The following is a 26,956-nucleotide window of genomic DNA, read 5'->3' as shown; positions in this document are numbered from 1 at the left end:
CGTCTCTACAGCAAGTTTATTTCAGAAAGCGGAGCATTAGACAAAGGCTCGGAAATAAATACCCGTACAGACAAGGCAGTCGGGCCGGGGGGGGGGGGGCGGGGAGCTCAGAGGGTCGCAGGTCGGAGGGTGCGGTGCGGAGGGGGCCAGGGGGGCACCCCGCTCAGCCCCGGCTGGGAGACAGGCCCAGGGCCCCGGAGCGGCGGGCGCGGCCGGGCCCCCTGCGCTGGGGCGGCAGCTCGCACAGCGTGTCCTGGCACTGGCAGCTCTCGATGTGGGTGTAGGTGTGGCTGCGCGAGGAGCCGTCGGGGCAGTGCAGCTCCACCGTCCGCCGGCTGGTACGCTCCTCCTTGCAGCAGGAGCACTTGTGGTCCAGCGCCTGCGCCTCGGCCGAGTACCTGCGGGGGCGCCGGCGTGAGACCCCGGCCCGGGCACAGCCCTCCCCCCCACACACAGCCCGAGACTCACATGGCGAAGGTCCCGCAGGACCCGGAGCAGTAGTTCATGAGGACCTTCCTGGTGCAGCCGCCTTCCGAGATCTCCTTGGTCTCGGAGATGGTGGAGCAGGGGACCTTGGTCTCGTTGCGAAGGATGCCTGGAGACAGCGAGGCGCAGGCTTGGGGGGGGGCTCCACGCCTCCTGGGAGGCCACCGCCCAGAGCCCCTGAGAGCGGGGCCGCCGAGGGGAAGCCCTCAAACTCGTCATCTGCCTGAGATTGGCTCCCGGGGCCCGTCTCGCGGTGCCTTCCCCCCTTGGCCCAGGGCCGCCCACCTGGCCACAGCAGGTCAGGGTCAGGGTCAGGGTCAGAGTCAAGGTTAGGGTCAAGGTTAGGGTCAGGGTCAAGGTTAAGGTCAGGGTCAGGGTCAAGGTTAAGGTTAGGGTTAGGATCAGGGTCAGGGTCAGAGTTAGGGTCAGGGTCAGGGTTAAGGTTAGGGTCAGGGTCAGGGTCAGAGTCAAGGTTAGGGTCAGGGTCAAGGTTAAGGTTAGGGTCAGGGTCAGGGTCAGGGTACTCACACTTCTTGCAGCAGCCATTGGGCATGAGCGTGATGGTGCCCTGCAGAGAGGGAGAGTGAGCCTGGGACTCAGACCCCCCGTGGGGAGGTCCCGGGTCACCAGGGTCAGAGGGGCAGCTGCTACAGAAGGGGCCCAGGCCAGAGGCCATGATCCCAGCATAGGGCCCAGCCCTCCAGGACCATGGGGAACCCCCCCCACCAGCAGAGGGCACACAGCTCGCGCCCGGACGGCCGCTCACCGGGAGGCAGGCGCTGGGGTCGAAGTCGGGGCAGGTGATGTTGGAGACGGACGAGATGAGCTGGTTGTGGATCTTCACGCAGCTGAAGAAGGTGCAGTTGTTCTTGGGGTCACTCTTCATGTCCCCGGGCTGCGGGCGGAGGGCAGAGTGTGAGGGCCGCCCCGCGAGACCGACGGGGCGCCCAGCAGGCCCCACCCCCCCAGCCAAGGATGGAGGCCCCAGGCCAGCAGGCTGGCGCCAGGCCGGAGGGGCGGTGGGCGTGCCCTGGGCCCCCCGCAGCCCCACCCCCCACGGGCCGCCCCTGCACCTTCAGGATGAGGTTCTGGCCGCCAGGCCTGTTGATGATGCAGTCCGTCTGCTCGCACTTCTTGCAGCACTCGCCCGGGACGGTCACCAGCCCAAAGCCCTAGGAGACAGGCAGGCTCAGGGCGGCGCTGGGGAGCAGGCGCGGGGCAGGCCTCCCCCCCAGCTCCTCTCGGGGGGACTCACGGGGTTGCAGGTGCTGGGGCAGGGCACGTGGCTGCAGGACACGTGGTTGAGCTGCGTGGCGCTGTCCGTGGTGTTGGTGCAGACGCAGGTCTCGCACTTGGAGGAGTACACTGGGGAGCCGGGCTGGGCGCAGGGAGGGGCGTGTGAGGCGGGCGAGCCCCGAGCCTGGCTGGGACCCCACCCTCCGGCCCCGCCCCCTCCCCCAGGGCGGCCCCTGGCGCACCTGGTACTCGGCGTTCCCAACGACACAGACGCCCTTGGGCACTGGGGAGAGAGAGAACAGGGTCGTGGGTCAGATGTGCAGCCCAGGGGCCGCCTGGGCACTGGGGCCTGGGGTGGGTGGGACCCCCCAGAAGTGAGCCCCTGCACCCACGGGCCCCTCACGCCACAGCCCAGCCCCCGCCGCCGCCTGGCCCTCGCCCGGCCTCTCACCGCAGGAGTAGAAGGGGCAGCACCTCCCAGGCTTCATCTCGCTCTTCACATCGAAGCCCAGCGGGCACTGCGGGGGCTTCTCCTTGCACAGGCTGGTGTTGCACTCTGCGGGCGGAGGGCGGAGACGCGGGACAACGGTGACCCCCGTGCAGGGCCCGGTCCTGAGAGCCTCGCCCCAGCAGCACCCACTCCCAGCCCCTCCCGTCCTCCCAGCCCCAGCCTCGGCGCCCCGAGTCGGTGGCTCCCAGCTCACAGAGGAGGTGGAATCGGGCCCGGGGCTGGGGGCCTTGCTCGGGGACCCCGGGGGTCACGGGGCCGGGTGGGGCCGGGCCTTACTGCAGAAGGTGATGTTGCAGCAGGTGTCCGCGGGGTTGACCTCCGTGACCAGGTACGTGCCGTCCTCCTCGCACCGGGCGGGCGGCTCCTGGCTGCACTTCTTGGGCTGGCAGACGATGCCGCTCCCGCCCTCCAGGCAGACGCAGTCCTTGCAGTCGAACTCAAAGTGCTCCCCGAACTGCAGAGAGGGCCGCGGTGAGTGGGGACGAGAGCTGTGCCCCCTCCCCACCCCTGGGCGGCTCCGTGGCGCATCTGGGGTCAGCGGGGAGAGGCACTGCGCTGGGCACCGCTGACGCCCGCCCCCCTCAGCACCAGGGGGTTCTGGTCCAGGACAGCGGCCGTCATTCAGGGCCAGGCCACGAATAACACAACCGTGACCTGCTCGCCAGCATTTCCCTCCGCGGCCACGCATGTGGCAGACAAACCACACGTGGCTACGGGGTGTGTGAGGGAGAGCTAAGGGGTCAACCGCGTGCAGGAGGCAGACAACCGGGCAGTGGCTGGGACTGCAGCTCAGGGTTAGGGCATTGGAAACCGCATTGGGAACCGTGGAGTGTGGATGGACGGATGGAGAGATGTGTGGACCGACAGATGGACAGATGGATGGTGGATGGATGGATGGATGGATGGATGTTGGTTGGATGGATGGATAGATGGTTGGGTGGATGGATGGTTGATGGATGGTGGATGGATGGATGGTTGGATGGATGGATGGTTGATGGATGGATGGATGGATGGTTGATGGATGGTGGATGGATGGATGGTTGATGGATGGTGGATGGATGGATGGTTGGATGGATGGATGGATGGATGGTTGATGGATGGTGGATGGATGGGTGGTTGGATGGATGGTGGATGGATGGATGATTGGATGGATGGATGGTTGATGGATGGTGGATGGATGGATGGTTGGATGATGGATGGAGGGATTGTTGGAAGCATGATGGGTGGATAGATGGATGGATAGATGGATGGACAGGTGAATGAGCAAAAGGATGATGTACAGAAAAACAGAGGATGTAGGGATGGAAGGATGGAGGGACCGGCAAACAGAGGGGTGGAAGGAGAGGTTGTTGGCACAGCTGGGTGGACAGTGGACGGCCCTGCTAGCCAAGCTTTGCAGGACTTAATTGACTGGTTACAGAGTCTTTGAACTCCCAGGTTCTCCTGTCCAACCCACCCCACCCCAAAAAACTCAGGGTCCGTGAGAGAGTATCCCCCACACCGAGGGGCAGGCCTACCTCTCTGGGCACGTTGTCGGGCCCCACACAGCCTAGGAGAGAGGAGACAGATCCCGTTAGCAGAGTCCGGGGGCCACAGGACAGGCTCAGCCTCATGGAGGCTGGAGGGAGGCCCGAGGGCGGGAGACGTACCGCACACTTCCACGCAGACGTCAAAGCCGGGGGCGTAGTTCATGGTGCCCTCGGGGCAGAAGCAGCCTTCCACCAACAGCGTGCTGTTCTGCGGGGTGCTGGGGGTGGGCAGGCGTGAGGCGCTGGGGGCGGGCAGACTTGGGGCGCTGGGGAAGGAAGGCACGGTGAGCAGAGTGTGCGGCGGCTGAGCACCAAGCCTGGCAGTGCCGCCCGCGCCTGGCCGAGGGGAGCCCGCCGCGGAGACTGACCTGGACTTGCAGGTGGGCTCCTCGGCGGGGCCGCAGGCCCGGTACTCCCTGTGAGCCGGGCACGTCACCGCTGCAGGAGGGAGGCGGCAGTCAGAGGCCAGGGTCAGGAGGGAGGAGCCTGTGCCTCCGGAGTAACAGTCCTACCCAGCCCCTCCCTTCTACGCTGGCTGAGGGTGGCGGGCCGCCCGCCCTGCTCGGCTCAGCACCCCACGCCGTCTCCGGCTGAGCGCAGGTGCCCAGTGGTCTGAGCAAGGCCGGCAGCCTCCCCCCTCCCAGCCTCCAGCCAGCCCTCCCCCACCCCAGCCCCAGCCTGCGCTCCATGCGTGCCCGGCCGCCCCCAGCCTGGCTTCAGGCTGGCATAGCACCCAGCCGAGCCCTGCGGGAGCCCAGTCCGGGCAGGTGGGCGGGCGCTTACGGCAGGCCCCGTGGGTGTGGTTCCTCCAGTCGATGCAGACGCCCTCGTGGGCACAGAGGGCCGCATAGGTCTGCAGGCTGGCGCACTCCAGGCCCGAGTTGGGCACGCTGCAGGTGTCGAACACGCAGGCCTCGTAGTAGTGCTGGGGGGGCGCCAGGGGGTGGCACTGGGCAAAGATGCTGCGGGGAGGGACACGGGTCACGGCCCACCTCTCACACTCCCCTCCACCCAGCCCTGCCCGGCGCTGCCCCCACGAGGCCCTGGGTGGGTGGCTCTGGGAAGGGCCCCAGCGCGGTGGCCCGAGGGTGAGGGGGGCCAGCCGCCCCAGCAGCCGCAGCAGAGGCCACCCCGCCTCCACCTGCACACCCCTGGGAATGAGCACTCCCTCCCCCCAGCTCTGGGAGGGGCCCCTCTGTCTAACCCACTTCTCCCTCCAATATCAACCCTGACCCCTGACCCGGTCAGCTGGTCTACCCCAGGGTAGCTTTAGGGCTTAGAAAAGGCAGAGGGACGTCTGACCAGGCAGCTCGGCCCACAGGAAGCAGGACCCCGAGTCCGGGGCCCCTCTGTGTCCGGCACCCTCAGGGCTCTGCCTCCTCTCCTTGCTGATGGGGGGGCGGCGGGGAGACACAGAGGACCCTGCCCCTCGAGACCCTGCGGCTGGCGGCGGCCGGCACCTGTCCTTGATGAGCTCGCAGAGAGGAGAGGAGCAGTTCCTGTTGGGGCCGGTGCTGCCCCCGGAGGGCGTGGTGGCCGGGCGCCTGGTGGTGAAGCTGGTGTGGGGACAGTGCGGCTTGGACGGGTCGTTCACCACCCACTGGTCGGCGGCCACCTCGCAGTCAGAGACGACCTCGCCGCTGGGCAGCACGCAGTCGTCCGCCGTGTTGTTGGTGCACGTGCCTGCGGCGGCGAGAGACCCACGCTGAACCCTCCGCCCCCCAGCGCAGCCGCCCGGCGACCCGCTGGCCGGGCCCGGGGCCCAGGCGGCACCGGCCTCCTGTCAGCGTCCCACACGCGCCAAACCCAGGACAACGCATGGGAAGGGTGCCGGCCGCCCCCAGCAGCCGTGGGTCCCCGAGCAGAGAAGCGGGAGAGCCACGCTGGGCCGGCGGGCACTCACCCCGACTGCCCACCGCCCTCCACCGCCCTCCACCGCCCTCCACCGCCCTCCGCCCGGAGCCCGCGGGCAGCTCACCGCACTGGCCCTTGGTGTTGTTGCCGAACAGGCGGTAGGGCAGCCGGATGGTGAAGGAGAGGCCATTGTAGGAGATGAGGGCGTCCAGCTCGGGGATGCTCACCATGTAGTTGATGCCCGACTCGTACACCTGCAGCCCGTACTTCTTGTAGGGCAGGGCCACCGCCTGCTTGTTGACCTGCACCTGCGGCGCACACGCAGGGTCAGGGCGCCGGGGCCGGAGCGAGTGGCCGCAGCCGGCCGCCCGGCCCGCCCCGTCCCCCTGAAACGGGAGCTCGATGCGTCAGGGCCGGGCCGGGCCGGGCGGGCTGTCCCTCCCACCCGGCCTCCCGCCGAGGGGGTGGGTGCCGGCCGTGGACGTACCTGGACCCTCATGGGCGCCATCTGCACCGTCTTGATCAGCACCTCCTGCGTCTCGTGGCGCACGATCAGCGTGCGGGGGCAGGACACCTGGTCGTTGACGTCGCAGTGGTAGTTGTCGATGTAGACCCCGAAGTTGTCCACCGTGGGCTGCACCTCCTCCACCAGGACGTAGGTGCAGTTGCCCTGGTAGCTGTAGTAGAGCCCGTCGAAGGTGACGTAGTGCGGGTCCCCCCAGCCCGTGCAATAGCCTGCGGAGGGGAGGGGCCGGGTGAGCCAGGGCGGGAACCGGGGGCAGAAAAGACTGCTTCCGAGCACCCGGGCATCCAGGCCGGAGCGTCTGGTTCCGCCTCCAGCCCCCAGAAGGGCCTCTCCCCGCTCCTCCCACAGGACCCGGCCTGGCTTTGGAACCAGAGGGCTGGGTTCAGGCAGAGCTCCGCTGGGCTAGCCCCGCCCCCTGTGCGCCCCCTGCCTGGGATGAGAAGTGGGGTGTGAGAAGCCCTCGGGGCATGTGCCTGGCCATCAGCCACCAGCCCACCCTGGGCCTGCAGCCTCCACCCACAGAGGGAGGGGGGGCGGGGGGCGGGGAGAGGCGGCCCCGGCCTGGGCGGGCTTACAGTCACACTCCCAGTGCCAGCAGCAGCCGTCGGGGTCCATGACGCGCACGGGTGTGAGGTTGTTGGAGCAGGTGGGCATGGGCGGGGGCTTGCACTCCACCTCCACCAGCTCCACCGTGTTGTCGTGCTTGCAGACGGCCATGGTGCAGTTACACAGCCACCACGTCTCGTTCTCCTGCGGGCGGGAGGGCGCGGGTCAGCCGGGGTCAGCCAGCCCCCACTGCCCACTCAGGAGGGGCTGTGCTCGCGAGGCCCAGGGGCAGCCGAGGAGCCCTCGCCGGGGGGCTGGAGGCAGCCGCATCTCGTTCCAGCAAGAAGGGGGGTCTCGGCAGACCCTGTGCCCGGAAGGCTTGGCTCTACGGGGGCGGCTCGGGACGCAGGGTGCAGGAAGGCAGCCCCCGGGGCTTCAGACCTGGACCGCGCATCCAGCGCCGAGGGGACCAAAGCCGCCCACAGCCCACTGACCTTTCTGGGAGGATCAAAGTCCGGACACCCGGGGGGTTTTGTGGTGGGTGGCCGGGTGGTGGGCGTGGACGTGCTGAGTGTCGAAGGGGTTGTCGGCGTGGAGGGCGTGGGCGGCGTGGGCGGCGTGGACGGCGTGGATGGCGTGGACGGCGTGGACGGGCAGGGCCAATTGAAGATCTCAAAGGAGCAGTTCAGGGAGCAGTTGACGTAGTAGCAGGTCTCCCCGTGGGTGCCGTTGTACACCATCTCGCCTGCGGGGGAGAGCGCGGTCCCTACGCCGTCCAACAGGCCGGTCCCCACAGAGGCCGCCGGACCCCGGCCGTGGCCGCAGCGAGGGGGGGCCGGCCAGGGACAGCCACCCGCAGCGTGCGGCTTCCCCAGCAGCTCCCGGGCTAGACCGCGGACCCGACTCCCCACCACTGTCCCGGCAGCCGCTCTGCCTGAGGTGGGAAGAGAACGCTTGGGTACCTGGGCCATAGTAGGTGTCATTCAAAACGCAGCAAACTGTGATGTTGGGAGGGGTGACGCTTGGGGTCGACGAGGTGGTGGGCACACCGGTGGAGGCGGTGGTGGTCGGCGTGGTTGACGGGCGTCCGGGCGGAGTAGGGGTTCTCGTGGTCGTCGTTGACACAGTCGTGGGGGTGGGGGTGGACGGGGGTTGTGTGGAGGGCGAGGCGGTCGGCGTGCCTGCGGGAACAGAGGTTACAGGGGAGGCTGGTGGCATCACTCACCTTCGACGCTGCAGGGGCCTGGCACCTCACCACGGCGTGGCACCTGGCACGGAGGGGCTCACGCCCATGTCCGGGCTTTCCGTCGAAGGCGGGGCCGATGAGCCAGGCCCACGGTCCGCAGTATGAGTAGCCGCGAGGCCCGCAGGGTGGAGCCCCGGCCCCGCAGGAGGGAGCGGACCAGAGGGAGGACCTCCGAGAACCCGACTGGTAGCCTCTGCTCCCCGCCCAGCCCTGGCCCCACACACCCCTCCCGACAGCGTGGCACCCCCCACCACTCAGCGGTGGCCGAGGGCCCTGTGCCTGCGGAAAGGCATCCTGTGGGCGAGTGGGGGCCTCGCGTAGGCCCGTGGCCGTGGCCCACGGAACGCTCACCGGCTGGGCTGGGCAGGCACCAGGCTCGCTGAGCCGGCCGGGACCCTCCCGGCGACCGTTCTCACTGGACAGAGCGCGGCGCCCAGGATTTAGGTCCCAGGCCCTACAGAGCCCCCCTGGGTGAGGAGGGACCGGAGCGAGCTGCCAGCCGCCACACTGGCTCCAGGGTCCATACCTGAAGTGGTGCTCCCCGGGGTGGTGACAACGGGCTTCGTTTCCGTGGGGGTTGAAGGAGTGCTGGTTGTCTTCACGGTTGTTGGAGAGGTAGTCAGAGGTGTGGTTGACTCCGTGGTAGAGGGGGAGGTGGACTGAGATGTTGGAGGGGAGGAGGACTCAGGCGGGGGTTTAGGCGTGGTGGTGGGTGTGGTGGTCGGGGGCACTGGGGTGGCGGTGGTGGTGGTGGTGGTGGTGGTTGGTATCTCTGTTGAGGTGGTGGTGGGTGTGGTGGACGGGGGCACTGGGGTGGTGGTGTGGGGGGTGGTGGTCGGTGTCTCTGTTGAGCTGATGGTGGGTGTAGTGGTAGGGGGCACTGGGGTGGTGGTGGTGCTATGGGGGGTGGTGGTGGTTGGTGTCTCTGTTGAGGTGGTGGTGGGTGTGGTGGTGGGGGGCACTGAGGTGGTGGTGGTGCTATGGGGGGTGGTGGTGGTTGGTGTCTCTGTTGAGCTGATGGTGGGTGTGGTGGTGGGGGGCACTGGGGTGGTGGTAGTGCTATGGGGGGTGGTGGTGGTTGGTGTCTCTGTTGAGCTGATGGTGGGTGTGGTGGTGGGGGGCACTGGGGTGGTGGTGGAGGTGGTGGTTGGTATCTCTGTTGAGGTGGTGGTGGGTGTGGTGGTGGGGGGCACTGAGGTGGTGGTGGTGCTATGGGGGGTGGTGGTGGTTGGTGTCTCTGTTGAGCTGATGGTGGGTGTGGTGGTGGGGGGCACTGGGGTGGTGGTAGTGCTATGGGGGGTGGTGGTGGTTGGTGTCTCTGTTGAGCTGATGGTGGGTGTGGTGGTCGGGGGCACTGTGGTGGTGGTACTATGGGGGGTGGTGGTGGTTGGTGTCTCTGTTGAGGTGGTGGTGGGTGTGGTGGTGGGGGGCACTGGGGTGGTAGTGTGGGGGGTGGTGGTCGGTGTCTCTGTTGAGCTGATGGTGGGTGTGGTGGTGGGGGGCACTGGGGTGGTGGTGGTGCTATGGGGGGTGGTGGTGGTTGGTGTCTCTGTTGAGGTGGTGGTGGGGGGCACTGGGGTGGTGGTGGTGCTATGGGGGGTGGTGGTTGGTGTCTCTGTTGAGGTGGTGGTGGGTGTGGTGGTGGGGGGCACTGGGGTGGTAGTGTGGGGGGTGGTGGTTGGTGTCTCTGTTGAGCTGATGGTGGGTGTGGTGGTGGGGGGCACTGGGGTGGTGGTGGTGGTGGTGGTTGGTATCTCTGTTGAGCTGATGGTGGGTGTGGTGGTCGGGGGCACTGTGGTGGTGGTACTATGGGGTGTGGTGGTGGTTGGTGTCTCTGTTGAGGTGGTGGTGGGTGTGGTGGTGGGGGGCACTGGGGTGGTAGTGTGGGGGGTGGTGGTCGGTATCTCTGTTGAGCTGATGGTGGGTGTAGTGGTAGGGGGCACTGGGGTGGTGGTGGTGCTATGGGGGGTGGTGGTGGTTGGTGTCTCTGTTGAGGTGGTGGTGGGTGTGGTGGTGGGGGGCACTGGGGTGGTGGTGGTGCTATGGGGGGTGGTGGTGGTTGGTGTCTCTGTTGAGGTGGTGGTGGGTGTGGTGGTGGGGGGCACTGGGGTGGTGGTGGTGCTATGGGGGGTGGTGGTTGGTGTCTCTGTTGAGGTGGTGGTGGGTGTGGTGGTGGGGGGCACTGGGGTGGTAGTGTGGGGGGTGGTGGTTGGTGTCTCTGTTGAGCTGATGGTGGGTGTAGTGGTAGGGGGCACTGGGGTGGTGGTGGTGCTATGGGGGGTGGTGGTGGTTGGGGTCTCTGTTGAGGTGGTGGTGGGTGTGGTGGTGGGGGGCACTGGGGTGGTGGTGGTGCTATGGGGGGTGGTGGTTGGTGTCTCTGTTGAGGTGGTGGTGGGTGTGGTGGTGGGGGGCACTGGGGTGGTAGTGTGGGGGGTGGTGGTTGGTGTCTCTGTTGAGCTGATGGTGGGTGTAGTGGTAGGGGGCACTGGGGTGGTGGTGGTGCTATGGGGGGTGGTGGTGGTTGGTGTCTCTGTTGAGGTGGTGGTGGGTGTGGTGGTCGGGGGCACTGGGGTGGTAGTGTGGGGGGTGGTGGTTGGTGTCTCTGTTGAGCTGATGGTGGGTGTGGTGGTGGGGGGCACTGGGGTGGTGGTGGTGGTGGTAGTTGGTGTCTCTGTTGAGCTGATGGTGGGTGTGGTGGTCGGGGGCACTGTGGTGGTGGTGCTATGGGGGGTGGTGGTTGGTGTCTCTGTTGAGGTGGTGGTGGGTGTGGTGGTGGGGGGCACTGGGGTGGTAGTGTGGGGGGTGGTGGTTGGTGTCTTTGTTGAGCTGATGGTGGGTGTGGGTGTCGGGGTCACGGTGGTGGTGGTAGAGCAGTCCCCACAGCAGTAGACGTTGATCTCATAGTTGTAGCACATGGGAATGCCGCCGGGGCTCCCTAGCTGGTCTTGGTTTCTGCACACCAGCCCCTCTTTGAGGTCGCACACCACCTTCTGTCCCAGGGCTTCGATGGGGCGATCTGGAAACATCGCGGCTCTGCAGGAGATGTTGGCTGCCCAGCCGTGCTGACAGGCCTTCTCAATGGACTCGAAGTCTCCCCCTGAGCCCCCGAAGCTCGGTTTCCCACTGTCTTGCCAGCCCGTCCATCTGCATTCATCCATACATGGCGTGGATTGTGGTCCGGGCGTGCTGGTGCTCACCGTCGTGGTGGGCGTTGGTGTAGCTGTGGATGTCGTAGTCGTGGTCGTGGTCGTCATGGTGGTCGTCGATTCTGGTGTGGAGGTGACTGGTGAGGTGGTCGGCTCTGGTGTGGGAGTGGTTGGTGAGGTGGTGGGTGAGGTGGTCGGGGTTGGGGTTGGTGTCTCGGTGGTGGTGGTGGTCGGGGTTGGGGTTGGTGTCTCGGTGGTAGTGGTGGTCGGGGTTGGGGTTGGTGTCTCGGTGGTGGTGGTGGTGGTCGGGGTTGGGGTTGGTGTCTCGGTGGTGGTAGTGGTGGTAGTGGTGGTGGTGGTGGTGGTGGGTGAGGTGGTTGGTGAGGTGGTGGGCGAGGTGGTCGGGGTTGGGGTTGGTGTCTCGGTGGTGGTGGTGGTGGTGGTGGTGGTGGTGGTGGGTGAGGTGGTTGGTGAGGTGGTGGGTGAGGTGGTCGGGGTTGGGGTTGGTGTCTCGGTGGTGGTAGTGGTGGTAGTGGTGGTGGTGGTGGTGGTGGGTGAGGTGGTTGGTGAGGTGGTGGGCGAGGTGGTCGGGGTTGGGGTTGGTGTCTCGGTGGTGGTGGTGGTGGTGGTGGTGGTGGGTGAGGTGGTGGGTGAGGTGGTCGGGGTTGGGGTTGGTGTCTCGGTGGTGGTGGTGGTGGTGGGTGAGGTGGTGGGCGAGGTGGTCGGGGTTGGGGTTGGTGTCTCTGTTGAGGTGGTGGTAGGTGTGGTGGTGGGGGGCACTGGGGTGGTAGTGTGGGGGGTGGTGGTTGGTGTCTCTGTTGAGGTGGTGGTGGGTGTGGTGGTGGGGGGCACAGGGGTGGTGGTGGTGGTGGTGGTTGGTGTCTCTGTTGAGCTGATGGTGGGTGTGGTGGTGGGGGGCACTGGGGTGGTGGTGGTGGTGGTGCTATGGGGGGTGGTGGTTGGTGTCTCTGTTGAGCTGATGGTGGGTGTGGTGGTGGGGGGCACTGGGGTGGTGGTGGTGGTGGTGCTATGGGGGGTGGTGGTGGGTGTCTCTGTTGGGGTGGTGGTGGGTGTGGTGGTGGGGGGCACTGGGGTGGTGGTGGTGGTGGTGCTATGGGGGGTGGTGGTTGGTGTCTCTGTTGAGGTGGTGGTGGGTGTGGTGGTGGGGGGCACTGGGGTGGTAGTGTGGGGGGTGGTGGTTGGTGTCTTTGTTGAGCTGATGGTGGGTGTGGGTGTCGGGGTCACGGTGGTGGTGGTAGAGCAGTCCCCACAGCAGTAGACGTTGATCTCATAGTTGTAGCACATGGGAATGCCGCCGGGGCTCCCTAGCTGGTCTTGGTTTCTGCACACCAGCCCCTCTTTGAGGTCGCACACCACCTTCTGTCCCAGGGCTTCGATGGGGCGATCTGGAAACATCGCGGCTCTGCAGGAGATGTTGGCTGCCCAGCCGTGCTGACAGGCCTTCTCAATGGACTCGAAGTCTCCCCCTGAGCCCCCGAAGCTCGGTTTCCCACTGTCTTGCCAGCCCGTCCATCTGCATTCATCCATACATGGCGTGGATTGTGGTCCGGGCGTGCTGGTGCTCACCGTCGTGGTGGGCGTTGGTGTAGCTGTGGATGTCGTAGTCGTGGTCGTGGTCGTCATGGTGGTCGTCGATTCTGGTGTGGAGGTGACGGGTGAGGTGATCAGCTCTGGTGTGGGAGTGGTTGGTGAGGTGGTGGGTGAGGTGGTCGGGGTTGGGGTTGGTGTCTCGGTGGTGGTGGTGGTCGGGGTTGGGGTTGGTGTCTCGGTGGTGGTGGTGGTCGGGGTTGGGGTTGGTGTCTCGGTGGTGGTGGTGGTGGTCGGGGTTGGGGTTGGTGTCTCGGTGGTGGTGGTGGTGGTCGGGGTTGGGGTTGGTGTCTCGGTGGTGGTAGTGGTGGTAGTGGTGGTGGTGGTGGGTGAGGTGGTTGGCGAGGTGGTGGGCGAGGTGGTGGGTGAGGTGGTGGGCGAGGTGGTGGGCGAGGTGGTGGGCGAGGTGGTGGGTGAGGTGGTGGGTGAGGTGGTGGGCGAGGTGGTGGGCGAGGTGGTGGGCGAGGTGGTGGGTGAGGTGGTGGGCGAGGTGGTGGGTGAGGTGGTGGGCGAGGTGGTGGGGGTGGGGGTCGGGGTCACTGTGGTGGTCGGGGTTGGGGTTGGTGTCTCGGTGGTGGTGGTGGTGGTTGGGGTTGGGGTTGGTGTCTCGGTGGTGGTGGTGGTGGTCGGGGTTGGGGTTGGTGTCTCGGTGGTGGTAGTGGTGGTAGTGGTGGTGGTGGTGGGTGAGGTGGTTGGCGAGGTGGTGGGCGAGGTGGTGGGTGAGGTGGTGGGCGAGGTGGTTGGCGAGGTGGTGGGCGAGGTGGTGGGTGAGGTGGTGGGCGAGGTGGTGGGGGTGGGGGTCGGGGTCACTGTGGTGGTAGGGGTTGGGGTTGGTGTCTCAGTGGTGGTGGTGGTGGTAGGGGTTGGGGTGAGGGTGGTGGTGGTGGTGGAGGTGGTGGGGGGGGTCGTGGTCGAGGGTGGGGGCACAGGACACTCATCCATTGGCAGACAGCAGTTGACGCGTATCTCGTAGTCATAGCACATCTCGAACGGTCCGTTTTCAAACTGGTCCTCATTTTTGCAGCTGAAGCCGACCGAGAGGTCGCACCGCGCCTTCTGGCCCGCCTCCTCCCAGCTGAGGTGCGGCGCCTTGGCCGGCCGGCACTGGATGTCCTCTGGCGCCGGGCAGACTTTGCCGAAGGTCTCTGTTTCGCCGCCGCCGGGGCCCTGGCTCGGGTGGTTCTCGTTGATCCAGTCGGACCAGAAGCAGCACAGCTCTGGGGAGCAAGGCCCAGCCTCGGTCATCTGTGCCCGGTGGCACCTCCCAGAGAGGTGGCCGGACCCAGGAGGCTCAGAGCCCCGGCTGGCGGCCCCTGCCCCTGAGAGGCCCAGACTGGAGGTCCGGATACCACCCCCACCCCCACCCCACTGCAGCTGAGCACTGAGGCCCAGCGAGGGGGGCCCAGCGCCACACCAGGCAACAGGCCCAGCCAGAGTCCAGCCCGGGCCCCTTGGTCGGCCACGGTCCAATCCTTGTGCCAAAAAGTAAGTAACAGCCCTGGCCGGTGGTGCAATGGGTACAGCATCGGCCCGCGCACGGAAGGACACGGGTGTGGATTCGTGTGTGTGGGAGGCAACCGATGGCTGTGCCTGTCTCTCATGGACGTCTCTCTGTTTCTCCCCCTCCCTCCCTTCCTCCCTCCCTTCCACTCTCTTTGGGAAAAGCAATGGGAAAAAGATTCTCAGGTGAGGATTAACAACAAAGGGAGGGAGGGAGGGAGGGAGGGAAGCAGGAAAGGAGGGAGGGAGGGTCCCCATCCCGGGGAGGGAGCGCACGGAAGGGGCTTGGTCGCGACTCCTGACCAGCATGTCACCCCGAGCTGGCCGTGTGCTTCGCATGAGCCCCCAGACCATCTGTGGCCCCAGAGCAGGTGCCCGGGGGGCTCAGGGCCGCTCGGCCAAGGCTCTGGTGGGCCGTTCCCTGCCCCCCCACCCCGGCCCCACGGGGACAGCGCCCACTTACTCGGAGTCGTGGAGGCGGGCGGCGACACTGCGGGAGCGAAGAAGACCCGTCACTACACAGTTGGAGGTCCAGGCGCTGCCTCCCCCCACAGGTTTCCCTCTCCCGTGGCTGGCTGTCCCTCCCGTGTGGGCGGTGAGGCTGCGGTTCCACCGGCCCAATGCCCAGGCCTCGAAGGACAGCCTCTGCTCCCTCTGACCCACGGGGGCACTTTCTGGCTGGATTTAGAAAATGCCCCCGGCGCCTCCGCTGCGGTCTGGGCTGGGTGCAGTCCTGGCGCAGGCAAGGCTGGGGCCCGGGGACACTCATTCCCTGAGCCCAGAGGCGTGAGACCCGGCCGGCCACACCCATACGGCCTTGCTCCTGCCCCAGAGGGGCTGTCCCTGCCGGCTCGGGGGCTGGGGGAGGCGGGGCCCCGAGGTGAGGGGGTGCCTGGGCCTCACCTGTGCTGGGCGTCGGGGTCGGGGTGGTGGTGGTGGTGGTGGTGATGGGGGTGGTGGTGGGTGTCGGGGAGGAGACGGGGGTGGTGGTGGACACACAGATGTTGAAGTGCCTCTCCACCGTCCCGTTGGGGCCGCAGACCTCCCAGTAGCAGAAGGAGCCGTCCTGGGTGAAATTGAGAATCTTCCCTGGGGGCGGAGGGGGGCGGAGGTCAGCACACAGGGAACCAGAGCCAAAGGCAGGCGTCCCCCAACTCCTGCCAGTGCTGAACCAAGGACCCCACAGGAACCCCATCCCAGAACCCTAAGGGCGCCCCCAAACAGCCGCATCCCAGGAGGGTCACGGGCTCGCCACCCGGGGAAGCGCAGTGGGTGGTGGGAACCTCCAGACCAGAGAGGCTCTGGGCGGGAAGGACCCGGAGGAGACACCCCCCACCCCCCACCCCCGGCCCAGGCGTCCAGGGACGGACTCTCAGGGCGGCCTCAGCGGGCAGCTCACCTTCCTCCGGCCGGCAGACAACTTGCGAGGAGTTGGTACACACGCTGCAAAGCAAGTGCAGGCTGCAGTCCGGGCACCTGGCTGTCTCGTGCCCGGTGCAGCCCAGAGCCCCCGGGGCCCCGACAGAGGGCAGGGGGTGGGTGGGGGGAGGCAGGCCAAGCCGCCCGAGAGGCCAGGACGAGAAGGGCGGCCTGGGCCCTGGCTCCCGCGTGCAGGCGTGTGCACGGGTGTGCACGGGTGTGCACGGGGCCCGTGTGTGTGCCGGCCGCCCCCAGGGCCCCTGGGATGTGAGCTTACGTACCAGGACTGGCAGTCGTGCTTGGGGGGCACGGACGCTCCGGGTGGGTAGTGGGTGTCCTCCACGTAGCAGCCGCACTGGTCGCTCGTGACGCACTTCTTCAGATCCTCGTCGTAGATGGGCCGGTCCTTCGGGCACCGGGGGGTAGCAGCCTGGTGGGCACCGGGCACAGGGCACAGGGCTGGAACCACACCCCTCAGACCCCACCCGGCGGCCGCCCGCCCGCCCGCAGGTCCTTCTCGCTGGGCAGTTCCTCCGGGAAAGGCAGGGCCCGGATGCACAGGCCGGCTGAGCCTAGAACACCCATAGGGGTACAGGGACAGCCAGGCCCCGCCCACTTCCGGCACCCCGGACCCTAACCTGGCCATTCTCACTCCTTCATGTCCGCTAGTTCTCGACTCAACGGCCCCCCAGCCCCTCCTCGGAAATGCGCCCCCATCCGGCTCTGCCGAGCACTCCCGGTCCTGACCTCACAGGTGGGGGTGACCTGTTTCTCTCCTGCCTCTCCCCTTCGCTCAGGCTCCAAGCCCCCGGTTCATGGAAGAATTCTGCAGCGGGACCAGCCGCCGCCCAGAACTCGGCCCGCCCCCAGCGCCCCAGCGGCGGCCCGGCTCACCCTCCAGGTGGGACACGGAGATGTTGGAGTGGATGCCGTTGATGGTCCTGCAGGTCTCGAAGCTGCGGTTCCCGCAAGGCTCGTAGTGCCACTCACACTCGTCGGGAGGGTTGTAGTAGTCGCAGAAGATGGCTGGGGGGGCAGGGCGGGGTCAGACTGGGGCGGGGGGCGGGGGAGGCGGGGGGGCCGGGGCTCAGGCAGGGGCAGGGCCTGGGGCACTCACGGCACAGGTCAGGCGTCCTCCAGAACACGCAGGCGCCCTCCTTGGTGCACTCCTGGGCGTAGGAGGCCACGGCCGAGCAGAAGCACTCGCAGTCGCCGCCCGTGTCGCAGGAGCAGCTGTCGTGCACGCAGGCCTCGTAGAAGGGCTTGGGGTCCACCTGGGGGGAAGCCGCCGAGCGCCTGGGTCCACGGGGCCTCTCGGGGCGGGCCTTCCCCCGCGGGCCCCCACCCACGCCAGCCCCGCTCCTGGGACCAGGCGCACCACCCAGCCGGGCCTCCCAGGGCTCGGGGGACCCCTGCTGTGCACGCTGTCCCTCCGCCCCTCCGCTGCCCGGACTGAGCACCGTGTGGATGTTGGGGGTCAGGTGTCCTTCCCCGTCCCTGGACGGTGCAGGAGGCTGGGGGCCCAGCCGGGGTCTCAGAAGGAAGGTTTAACCTCGGTCACGTGTTCAAAGGACACAGGATGGAGATGAAGCTGCAGGCCAGGTGCCTTTTGGGGACACCACGGGCTCCCCCCAGCGTGCACGCCCACAGCCAGGCTCATGGGCACGCCCACCAAGCTTGCGGCCACGCCCACCACGCTCGCGGCCACGCCCACCTTGCTGTGGCAGACGTGGAACACCTCGCCCTTGATGATGCTGCACTGCTTCTCGGCCCAGGCGCGGCGGTGCGGCTTCAGGTTGCAGGGCTCGGGGGTGGTGGTCACGTCGGGGCAGGTGGGGGCCTCCTTCCAGCTGTTGCCGAAGTCCAGCTCGCTGTCCACCACCATGTGGTCCCGCGTGGTGAAGTCGTTGCTGGAGCGCTGGTCGAAGTTCCCGCACAGGCCGCACACAGTGCCCTGCGGACACAGGCGCGAGGCGTCCAGAGGTGCCCGGGGAGGGGGTGGGGGGGCGGGAAGGAGGACGGGGGCGCGGGGGGGGGGGGGGGCGGCGGGGAGGAGCGCACCTTGTAGGAGGGCGCCAGCTTGATGAAGATGGTGGTCTTCTTGTCCCAGATGACGATGATGCCGGTGCTGGTCTCCACCACCAGGTACTGGCCCACCTCTCGCGTGGTGTAGGCCACGTGCTGGCCCTCGTCCCGGTGGATCACCGAGCGGTGCTTGTCCTCCAGCTTCAGCTCCGTCCTCTGTGCGGGGAGAGAGGGGGTCAGGCGGGTCCCGGCTCTCCCAGACCCGCCCTGGGCGGGCAGCACTCACCCCTATGAAGATCTTGATGGCCTTGGAGCAGGTGACGCCCGTGGTGCCGCAGGGGACGTTCTCGGTGATGATGCTGAAGGAGCCCTGCCCGGGGTTCTGGCCGCAGAAGTCCTGCAGCCACAGAGGGCAGAGGGCGTGAGCCAGCCGCTGGGCACCCCACCCCTGCCCAGCCTCGGCCCCTCCTCCGTGGAGAGGGGACAGCCGTGTCCCACGGGGCCCCTCGTTCCCGTGAACCCCACACCCCCGTTGCCCCAGGGAGGGTCACAGGATGAGAGGGCAGAGGAAGGGCCCTTCGCCGGATGGACACAGCCCCCCGGGCCGCCGGCAGCGCCAGCACGGGGTGGGGGGACAGGGAGCAGGGCGGGTCCGGAGGCGCCCTCGGCCGCACCTGCACGGCGACGTAGGAGCAGTGCCCGTCAAAGTCGTAGAACTTCCCGTCGAAGGTGATGTAGTGGCCATTCCCGTAGATGGTGCAGGTGCCGTAGCACACCTTCTGGCTGCAGGCCCAGCGCCCTCTCTGGCAGGTGCTGAGGAGAGCGGGACAGGGGCCTGGAGGGGCAGCTCCCGGGCACCACACCGATAGGTCCTCACCAACCACCAATGGAAAGGGCCGCCCGGCACCCTCACTGGGGCCAGGACCCTGCCAGCCAGTGGGGGGCGGGGGGGGGGGGGGGCGGTGCACAGAGCCCTGCACACCTGGACCGGCCCCTGGGGAGGCCGCAGGCCTGCGAGCCTGGCCTGCTCCCCAGGGCGCACTTCCCTTGGGCGCAAGGGGCCATCAGCCAGGCCGGGCGGCTCACCAGGTGTTGCAGTCCACGGTGATCTTGTCGCCGGGGTTGTACAGGTCCTGGTTGTGCACACAGGTGCAGTCCTCCTCCTTGACGCAGCCCCCACGGCCGTCGTCCATCTGCCCCTCGGGGCACACGCAGCCGCTGATGCACTCCGTCTGGTACTGGGGGCAGCCAGACAGGGGGGTCAGAGCCAGGCCAGCCCTGTCCTTGGCTGCGCACCTGACACTGCGGGCACCCTCGCGTCCCCACTCCGCCCCTGACCTCCCTCCCGGGCCCACCACTGGGCAGGGAGCCCGATGAGGGGGGACTGGGCAGGGGCCCACGGGGACAGGCAGGGCCAACGAGACCCCTGTGTCCACAGGCCTGGCATGCAGAGCCTTGGGCCAGCATCGAGCCTGCTGCCCCTCCCTCCCGCGGCCCAGGGCCCTGCCCTGCACGCACCTGGCCGGCAGCCAGCGTCTGGCAGCTGACGGGGCGGGGGTTCCGGATGGCCAGCGCCGTCAGGTTGTTACAGTCAACGTGAATCTTTGGGGCCCTGCAGCCTGTGGGACAGAGGGGCCGCCTTAGCTCCGCTGCAGTGGGAGGGCGGGGGGGGGGGGGAGGGGGCAGGCGAGGGGGCCGCGCGGGGGCAGAGGCCGCGAGGGGGCAGCGCCCACTTACTCTGGCCGAGCAGCTTGACCTGGGTGCAGTGCAGCCTCCCGTTCCGGCAGACGCTGCGGGCAGAGGCAGGACTGAGCGAGCGGCCCTGCGGGCGGGGATGTGGGGCCCCCGGGCGTGTCCCTGCCCACCCTGCCCCTCCCCGGCCCAGGACACCCACCAGCGCTCCTCCTGCCTCAGGACCACGTCGCCCGCCTCCACGTAGCTGCCGCGGTGGTAGCAGGAGCACTTGGCCTGCGGCACGCAGCGGCCCTTCTCGTCCAGGAAGGTGTGGTCGGGGCAGCCGCAGCCGTCCACGGGCGCAAAGCCCTTGACGCAGTGGCTGTCGGCCTCCGAGAGCGAGCGGCAGGTCTGCTGGCAGGTGGTCAGGTTGTACAGGAAGATCTGCGACTTGGGGCAGGAGCCCACGTCGCTGTCTGCGGAGCGAGGGGCCGCGTGAGGGGCGGAGGAGCGCCCCGCTCCCAGCTCCCCTGTTGGCTGTCCCGGGCCCAGCTGAGGTGCCAGGACAGTCCTGGGACAGCCCAGCCACACAGGCACACCCGCCCCTCACACCTCCCGCTGGGCGAAGGGGCTGCGGCCACAGCTCCGACCCACCGCCTGCAGAGGGGCCGCTGCCCTGGGGACGGCGGGGGAACCCGGCCCGACCCCCACGGGACTCCAGGACCCCGAGCCCCAGGACGCCCGCGGGGGGTGGCACTCACTGCAGACGAGCTCCCGCCAGCCCCACAGCATGACGCCCTTGGCGGCGCAGGCGCGGGCGTAGGAGGACAGCGCGGCGCACATGCAGTCCTCGTTGTCCTGGCAGTTGCACGTGTCGTATTTGCACCTCTGGGCGGTGAGAAGGGAAGGGGCTGGGACCTGGCACGCCCGTGCCGGCACTCCCCACACCCAGGGGCACTCACACACGTGTACACGGACTCACGTGCTACACGTGTGCACATACCTGCATGTGCAGTGCACGTGTGCGAATATGTATGCCCACATTCACACAGACACCATGCGTGCACACACTGACACGTGCACCACATGTGTGCACACATGGATGCCCACACTCACACATGCATTTCACACGTGTACACACACACTCAGCAACTTCTGGCAGCAGCCGCAAGCGCCGGCAGGTGCACCGCGCAGGCCTGGCCAGGCTGGGGGCAGGCGCATGTGCGGGTCCCACCCACCTTGTAGTACTCGTCTGGGTCCACGGCAGAGTGGCACCGGCCGAAGGGGGTCTCCGTCTTCCTGAGCATCGAGCACCAGTGCTCGGCATAGTTGGCTAGAGAGGGAACTGGGCTCAGTGGGCGTGGCCCCGCGGCAGGTCCCCTGCGTCCGGCCGACCCGTCACCCAAGCTGGGGTGGACGCTGTCCCCACGTGGACCAGGCCCAGGCCCCTCCCTCCAGGTCAGGTCAGCCCACCGCCCCCTCTCAGCCTCCCCAGGATGGTGGGGTGTCATGGAGGCGGGAGGCATACTGTCCCGGCACCAGGCCAGCCCCAAACAAAGGCCACCGCCCAGCAATCAGCGGCCCAGCCCCTCTGGCCTATTGCTTGGCGGGCTGCCACCGTGGGCCAGCAGAAAGCAGCCGGCGATGGGCTGGGCTGAGCAGGGCAGGCCCCGTCCCTCCCACACGCACAGTGTCCGCCAGGAGCTGCAGCTGGGGGGTGGGGGGCGCTCACCACTCTCGATGTTGAGGGAACAAGGGTCGTCCAGCCAGTCCTGCTTGTCTGGGCAGCTCGACTGGGCCTTCCAGGTGTTGGCGAAGCCGGCGCCCGTGGCCTCCACCAGCCCGCCCGCCGTCTGGAAGTCATCACCCTCCTGGCCGTTGAAGTTCCCACAGAGGCCTGAGGACAGGACAGGGTTGAGGCAGGGGGCAGGGGCAGGGGCAGGGGCAGGGGCAGGGGCAGGGCGGGGCAGGGGCAGGGATCAGGGGGCAGGGGCAGGGGCAGGGGGCAGGGGGCAGGGGCAGGGATCAGGGGGCAGGGGCAGGGGGCAGGGGGCAGGGGCAGGGGGCAGGGGCAGGGGCAGGGATCAGGGGGCAGGGGCAGGGGCAGGGGGCAGGGGCAGGGGGCAGGGGGCAGGGGCAGGGGCAGGGATCAGGGGGCAGGGGCAGGGGGCAGGGGGCAGGGGCAGGGGGCAGGGGCAGGGGCAGGGATCAGGGGGCAGGGGCAGGGGCAGGGGGCAGGGGCAGGGGCAGGGATCAGGGGGCAGGGGCAGGGGCAGGGGGCAGGGGCAGGGTGGGGCAGGCCTGAGGGGGCACTCACCCTGCACGTGGCCCCGAGCGGCCTGGTCCAGCGTCAGGTACAGCTGCATGAGGGGCACCAGCTGGATCTGCAGCCTGAGGCCGAAGGCGGTGCTCACCACCAGGTGGTGGGAGGACGGTTGAAAGATGGAGAAGCTCGCTGCCGGGCAGGGGTGAGCGCGTGAGGGCTGCCGGCCGGCCCTCCCCACCCCTCCACCCCCACAGCGCACCGCTCCCCACTCCCACTGCCCCCCCACACCCCACTGCTCCCCACACCCCTCCCCCGCCCCCGGCCGCCAGGGCTGGGACTGGGCTCACCTGTCACGTGGGGCAGGTTCACCCGCAGCTCATTGAGCAGCACGCTGCCGTCGGACTTGAAGACCACCACCTGGGGGCAGAGCGAGGGACAGCAGGGCTGAGAAGGGCCTGGGAAGGGGGTGGGGGGTGGGGGTGGGGGAGGGGGGTCGGAGGGAGCGGCACCCACGTTCTTCTGCTTGTCTGCCAGCAGCACCACTGTCTTCAGGCAGGTCTCCTTGTCGGTGGCGCCGCAGGGGGCCAGCTCGCCCAGGAGGGCATAGGAGTCGGGGTGGTCGCCCTGCGGAGGACAGGGGTGCGGTGAGGCCGGGGGGGGGGGGGGCTGGGCTGGGCTCGGGCCGCCCACAGGCGCCGGGCGGCTGCCCACCTTGGTCAGCACGTAGTAGCAGTCGCCGTGGAAGGTGTACTTCTTCCCGTCGAAGGTGGTGATGTGGGAGCCGCCCTCCAGGGCGCAGCTCCCCGGGCACGGCAGGTCTTTGCACACCCAGCGGCCGGCGTTGCAGACGCTGTCGGGCAGCGGGCACAGGTCAGGCTCGGCGCATCCCGGCCCGCCAGCCCCGGCCCCGCACTCACCACTGCCCGCCTGCCCCGGCCTGGCCTGGCCCCGCACTCACCACTGCCCGCCAGCCCCGGCCGGCCCGGCCCCGCACTCACCACTGCCCACCTGCCCCGGCCTGGCCTGGCCCCGCACTCACCACTGCCCGCCAGCCCCGGCCCCGCACTCACCACTGCCCGCCAGCCCCGGCCCCGCACTCACCACTGCCCACCTGCCCCGGCCTGGCCTGGCCCCGCACTCACCACTGCCCGCCAGCCCCGGCCCCGCACTCACCACTGCCCGCCTGCCCCGGCCCCGCACTCACCACTGCCCACCAGCCCCGGCCGGCCAGCCCCGCACTCACCACTGCCCACCAGCCCCGGCCGGCCCGGTCCCGCACTCACCAGTGCTCGCAGTCGTGGCGGACCTGCTGGCCGGGAGCGTACAGCTGCCCGTGCAGCCGGCAGTGGCACTGGCTCACGGGGACGCAGCCACCGCCCCTGAGGTCGTCGTACACGGTGCCTGGGACAGCGGATAGCGGGCCGTCACTCAGCTGGGATTCCCGGCGGCCGCCAGCCAGGCCTCCCCCGGCAGGTACCGCTGGTCCCCACACCGCTGGCCAGGGCCCCCCAGGACCCCCCAGGACCCTCCAGGTCCCACAGGCCTGGCAGGCGGCCTGTCCACCTAGTGGTCACCAGGACGGTGCCCTCCCTGCCAGACTCCTAGCAGCCACCACGGCGTACCCAGGGGAGGGGCCCTCAGCGCTGTGTCCCCTCTACCTGGACCTGTCTCCTGATTTCACCCCTGTCCCCTCCATGCCCCCCTCTCCCCTCTGTGCCCCTGTGTCCCCTCTGTGCACCCCTGTCCCCTCCATGTCACCCCTGTCCCCTCCGTGCACCCCTGTCCCCTCTGTGCCCCTGTGTCCCTCCGTGCACCCCTGTCCCTTCCATGTCACTCCTGTCCCCTCCATGCAGCTGGGCACCCAAGCCCAAGGCAGTGAGGCCAGCATCTCCGGGAACCTGGGCAGGGCCCCCACCGCTGCGCCCGCTGCGCCCGCCGCACACACACCTTCGGGGCAGAAACAGCCGTCCATGCGGTGCTCCTCGCACAGGTGGCTGACCTCCAGGTGGGAACAGGTGTCCACGCAGGGCGAGCCGCTCTCCAGGTAAACCATGTTTCGGGGGCAGGTCTTGGCTGGAAGGGCAGCGCAGGACCCTGAGCGGCTGCGCCCGAGGGGAGGGCGGCCGGACGGGGACCAGGCCACCTCCTGGTCCGCAGGCAGGGCTCCCCACCAGGACCCCTCCCGGCCACCACCCCCGCGCCCTGGCCCTGTCCTCCCAACCAGACCCGGGCGGGCGCTTACGGCAGAGCGAGGCTGTCCTCCAGTTCCCGGGCCGCCCGCCGGCGTGGGAGCACTGGCGGGAGAACTCGGCGAGGGTGCTGCACACGCAGGCGGTGCCGGACGGGCACTGGCAGCGGTCCTGGGCGCAGGCCTGCACGTAGGGCTCCAGCGGCACCAGGTCCAGGCAGCCCTCGAAGGCCTCGGCCGTCAGCAGCCTCTGGCACTCGGCGCGCTGCGGGCAGGCAGGCGCAGTGTGGGCGGTGGGCCGGCTGCTCCCACCTCCCTTCCCGGCTCCGGGGCAGGGGAGGGGCTCTGGGGGAGGGGCACTGGGGGAGGGGCGCTGGGGGGGGGAGCAGCACTGCCCTGGGGGGTCCTGGGCTGGTCCCAGTGACTCACGTGCTCAGAGCAGGACTTGGGGGCCGACACCTCCTCGGGGTCGCTGCACTCCGCCCCGGGCTTGTTGATCTTCTGCATGTTCCCAAACTCCACGGCACTGAAGAGCACGCCTGCGGGCGGCACAGCCCGTCAGGGCGCTGGGAGCCTGCACGCACACGCACACGCACACGCACACACACACACAGACATACGCACACGCACACACAGACATGCACACGCACACACAGACGTGCACACACACACATATGCACACACACACACACACACCGCCCGCCAGGCCCCGGAGCCCGCACCGTCAGACAGGAACTCCGAGTAGGTCTGCAGGCCGTTGTAGTCGCCGCAGAGGCCGCACGTGTGGTTCCGGAACCTGCTGTCCAGCTCCAGCTGCAGGGAGGAGGCGGATGAGTGGCCATAGGCAGCAGGACCACAGGCAGGGCACCCGGCAGCCAGGGAGCCCCCCACAGCCAGGCCACCTCCGACCTTGTTTGGGCGTCAGCTCCGCAGAAGGGCTGGGGGGGGGAGGCGGGGAAGGAGGGGAGGGCAGGGGGAGGGGGGTCCTGGCATCACTGAGGGTCCCGCTGGGTGGGTGCTGCGGCCTGCTCCCCGCTCCCCACTCCCCACCGCTAACCCGCTGGGCTCCTCCATCAGCACGGACGAGCCGCCCTGGACCACCCTGTGCCCGGCCGCACCCACCATGAGCGCGTCCTCCCGGTTCCACATGAGGGTGAGGCCGGCGCGGGAGAAGACCTTGGTGTAGGCGTCGCTCTGCTCGATGAGCAGCCCCGAGCGGTAGTGCGGGGTGCTGACCCTGCGGGGGGCGGGCGGGGGGTCGCTCAGCCACCGCCTCTCCTCCCGTCCCACCCAGAGGGGCCGCGGCTGTGTGGCCCAGGCCCCTGTCCGCCTGGCCGGGCGGGCTCCGCGGGGAGCCTCCCTCTCCTGTCCTGGGCAGGCCCCCAGGCGCCCCAGGAGGAAGGAGGGCGGGCTCTGCCAGGTGGGGGCCTCTCCTGCCCCTGCCCACCCCAAACAGGCACTGAGCTCCCCCCAAACACTGGGCCTCCCGGAGCCCTACACCCCCCGACTCGGCCCGGCCTGGCCACCTGAGCTGCAGCCAGACCCTGCAGGTGGGGACCCCGCGGGCAGGAATGTGCTTACAGCCCATTATTCCAGTGACAATGCCCGACAAGAGCCGGCTGGGGAGGGGCTCCCCCACCCTCCCGGCCTCTGTAACGCTCGCCTGGGGTCCCTGGGCACAGGCCTCCTCTCCAGACTGCGCCCCGCCCCCGCCAGAATGCCCGGGCGGTCCCCCACCCCGAGCCGGGCGGGCCAGGCAGAGGGCCCCGAGACACCTCATAAATGAAGCCCTGAGCCCCGTCCCCCGTCCGCGGACCAGGGGGCGCCTGGTGGGCTCCCCTGTGTTTGCTGAGTGAATCGGTGACCTGAACCCCAACCCCACAGTCTCCTTCTGAGGATGGGGGACCGCGGGGCTCACGGGGGCCCCACGTCTAGGACAGGGAGGGCCGCCCGCCACTCACATGGCCCCGTTCACCACGACCAGCTGGCGGGTGAGGTAGACGGTGTCGTCCCTGATGGTCAGCAGGATGTACTCGAGCCGCGGGTGGCCGCCGTTGCGGCCGGGGCTGCGCTGCACGTGCACGGCGAACTCCTTGTAGGCGGCGCGGCAGTCGGAGGCCAGGTTGTAGTCGCAGAGGCCGGGGAAGCGGAACACGTCCCCGTCGAAGGTCTTGTAGTGGAAGTCGCCCCAGGTGCTGCACACATTGTGGCCGTGGTTCCGGGCTCTGCCCTCTGGGGAGCAGCGGGCAGGGGTGAGCGGGCCAGGACCCCGCCCGGCGGCAGCCCTCCCGGACCCGGGGCCTCAGCGCAGGGCCCAGGGAGGGCCCCCTCCCCGCAGGAGGGGCGCTGCGGGACCTGTCGCCCGCCTGCTGGACAGAGCTGTCCCGTCCTAGTTCCCGGTTTTCTAGGCCACAGTGACCCCTCTCAGGGGGCCAACCACCTGGCCTGGCCCCTCCAAGGGCCCCGATGCCTGGGCCTGAGGCCCCCCAGCCGGGCCCCGCCTGGCCGCCCCCAGGCTCACAGACACGCTTGGCTATTGCCACCTGGTCCAGCCCCAACACACCCTGGCCAGGGGTCAGCTTCGGAGGGGTAGTGGGAACCCCAACAACCTGTCCTTCTGTCCCTCCTTCCTTCCCTCCACCCAGTGCCAGCGGGGCAGGGCTGCAGGCGCCCACAGGCCGGCCCCCCGAAGTCTGGGCAGAGGAGACCACCTTCCACTCCCAGGCGATGCCTCCCCCGCCACCCCTCACCTCTCCGCAGCTCTGAGCCCTCGGCCGAGGCCAGGGCCAGGCACAGGGCCAGCAGGCAGGCGAGTGGCTGCCCCATGGTGGCGGCAAGCGGTGCGGGAGAGCGACCTGGGCCGGGGTCCGGGCCTTATATGCCCAACGGGGCCCTCGGAGGGCGGGGCGGGCAGGGGAGGGGCGAGGGTGGGTGGGGCGTTTGCCCAGTGATGGCGAAGACAGCTGTGGGGGCTCCGTGGCCTCGTGGGGAATGTTGACTCAGTTATCTGAGATTTATCTTTTTATGTATTTGTCTCCCTGGGTAAATCTCCCCTCCTCCCAATTACCCGGTTCCACACACGCCCAGCGGACCTCGGTCCCTCCCAGGCCCTCCTCCCCCGCCCCCCGGGCCAGCGGGCGGGATGTCCGGCAGGAAGCACGTCCTGCAGGCTCCCCGGGCCCCAGCCCCCTGCCCA

At 68.9% G+C, this 26,956-nt stretch overlaps 1 protein-coding gene across 1 annotated transcript; it reads right to left on the bottom strand.

Moving 5' to 3' along the window:
• Window positions 1-26,593, bottom strand: MUC2 (mucin 2, oligomeric mucus/gel-forming). Its single transcript, XM_070427137.1, is given in 50 exon segments — window positions 1-398; window positions 469-595; window positions 1,015-1,054; window positions 1,253-1,381; window positions 1,560-1,658; window positions 1,742-1,864; window positions 1,965-2,005; window positions 2,174-2,278; window positions 2,510-2,687; window positions 3,751-3,782; window positions 3,883-4,028; window positions 4,131-4,200; window positions 4,546-4,724; window positions 5,223-5,445; window positions 5,741-5,924; window positions 6,104-6,351; window positions 6,718-6,892; window positions 7,183-7,433; window positions 7,651-7,869; window positions 8,461-13,905; window positions 14,652-14,678; window positions 15,092-15,277; window positions 15,588-15,631; window positions 15,889-16,028; window positions 16,030-16,037; window positions 16,502-16,633; window positions 16,725-16,881; window positions 17,322-17,561; window positions 17,669-17,848; window positions 17,919-18,029; window positions 18,307-18,445; window positions 18,719-18,870; window positions 19,151-19,251; window positions 19,370-19,422; window positions 19,527-19,782; window positions 20,068-20,194; window positions 20,545-20,639; window positions 21,039-21,203; window positions 21,624-21,761; window positions 21,920-21,989; window positions 22,086-22,196; window positions 22,284-22,422; window positions 22,856-22,973; window positions 23,520-23,645; window positions 23,815-24,025; window positions 24,190-24,299; window positions 24,483-24,573; window positions 24,883-24,997; window positions 25,722-25,992; window positions 26,511-26,593. Coding segments are annotated over 50 exon segments (12,138 nt in total). The 5' UTR covers window positions 26,587-26,593; the 3' UTR covers window positions 1-163.
• Between the last annotated feature and the right edge of the window lie 363 nt (window positions 26,594-26,956).

Source organism: Myotis yumanensis, unplaced genomic scaffold (assembly GCF_028538775.1).
Source record: "Myotis yumanensis isolate MYYU_CA2020_CCGP unplaced genomic scaffold, mMyoYum1.0.hap1 SCAF_10, whole genome shotgun sequence".
Taxonomy (NCBI): Eukaryota; Metazoa; Chordata; class Mammalia; order Chiroptera; family Vespertilionidae; genus Myotis; species Myotis yumanensis.
Note: the sequence above shows the minus strand (reverse complement) of the source record. Positions and strands in the feature narration are given on the sequence as shown.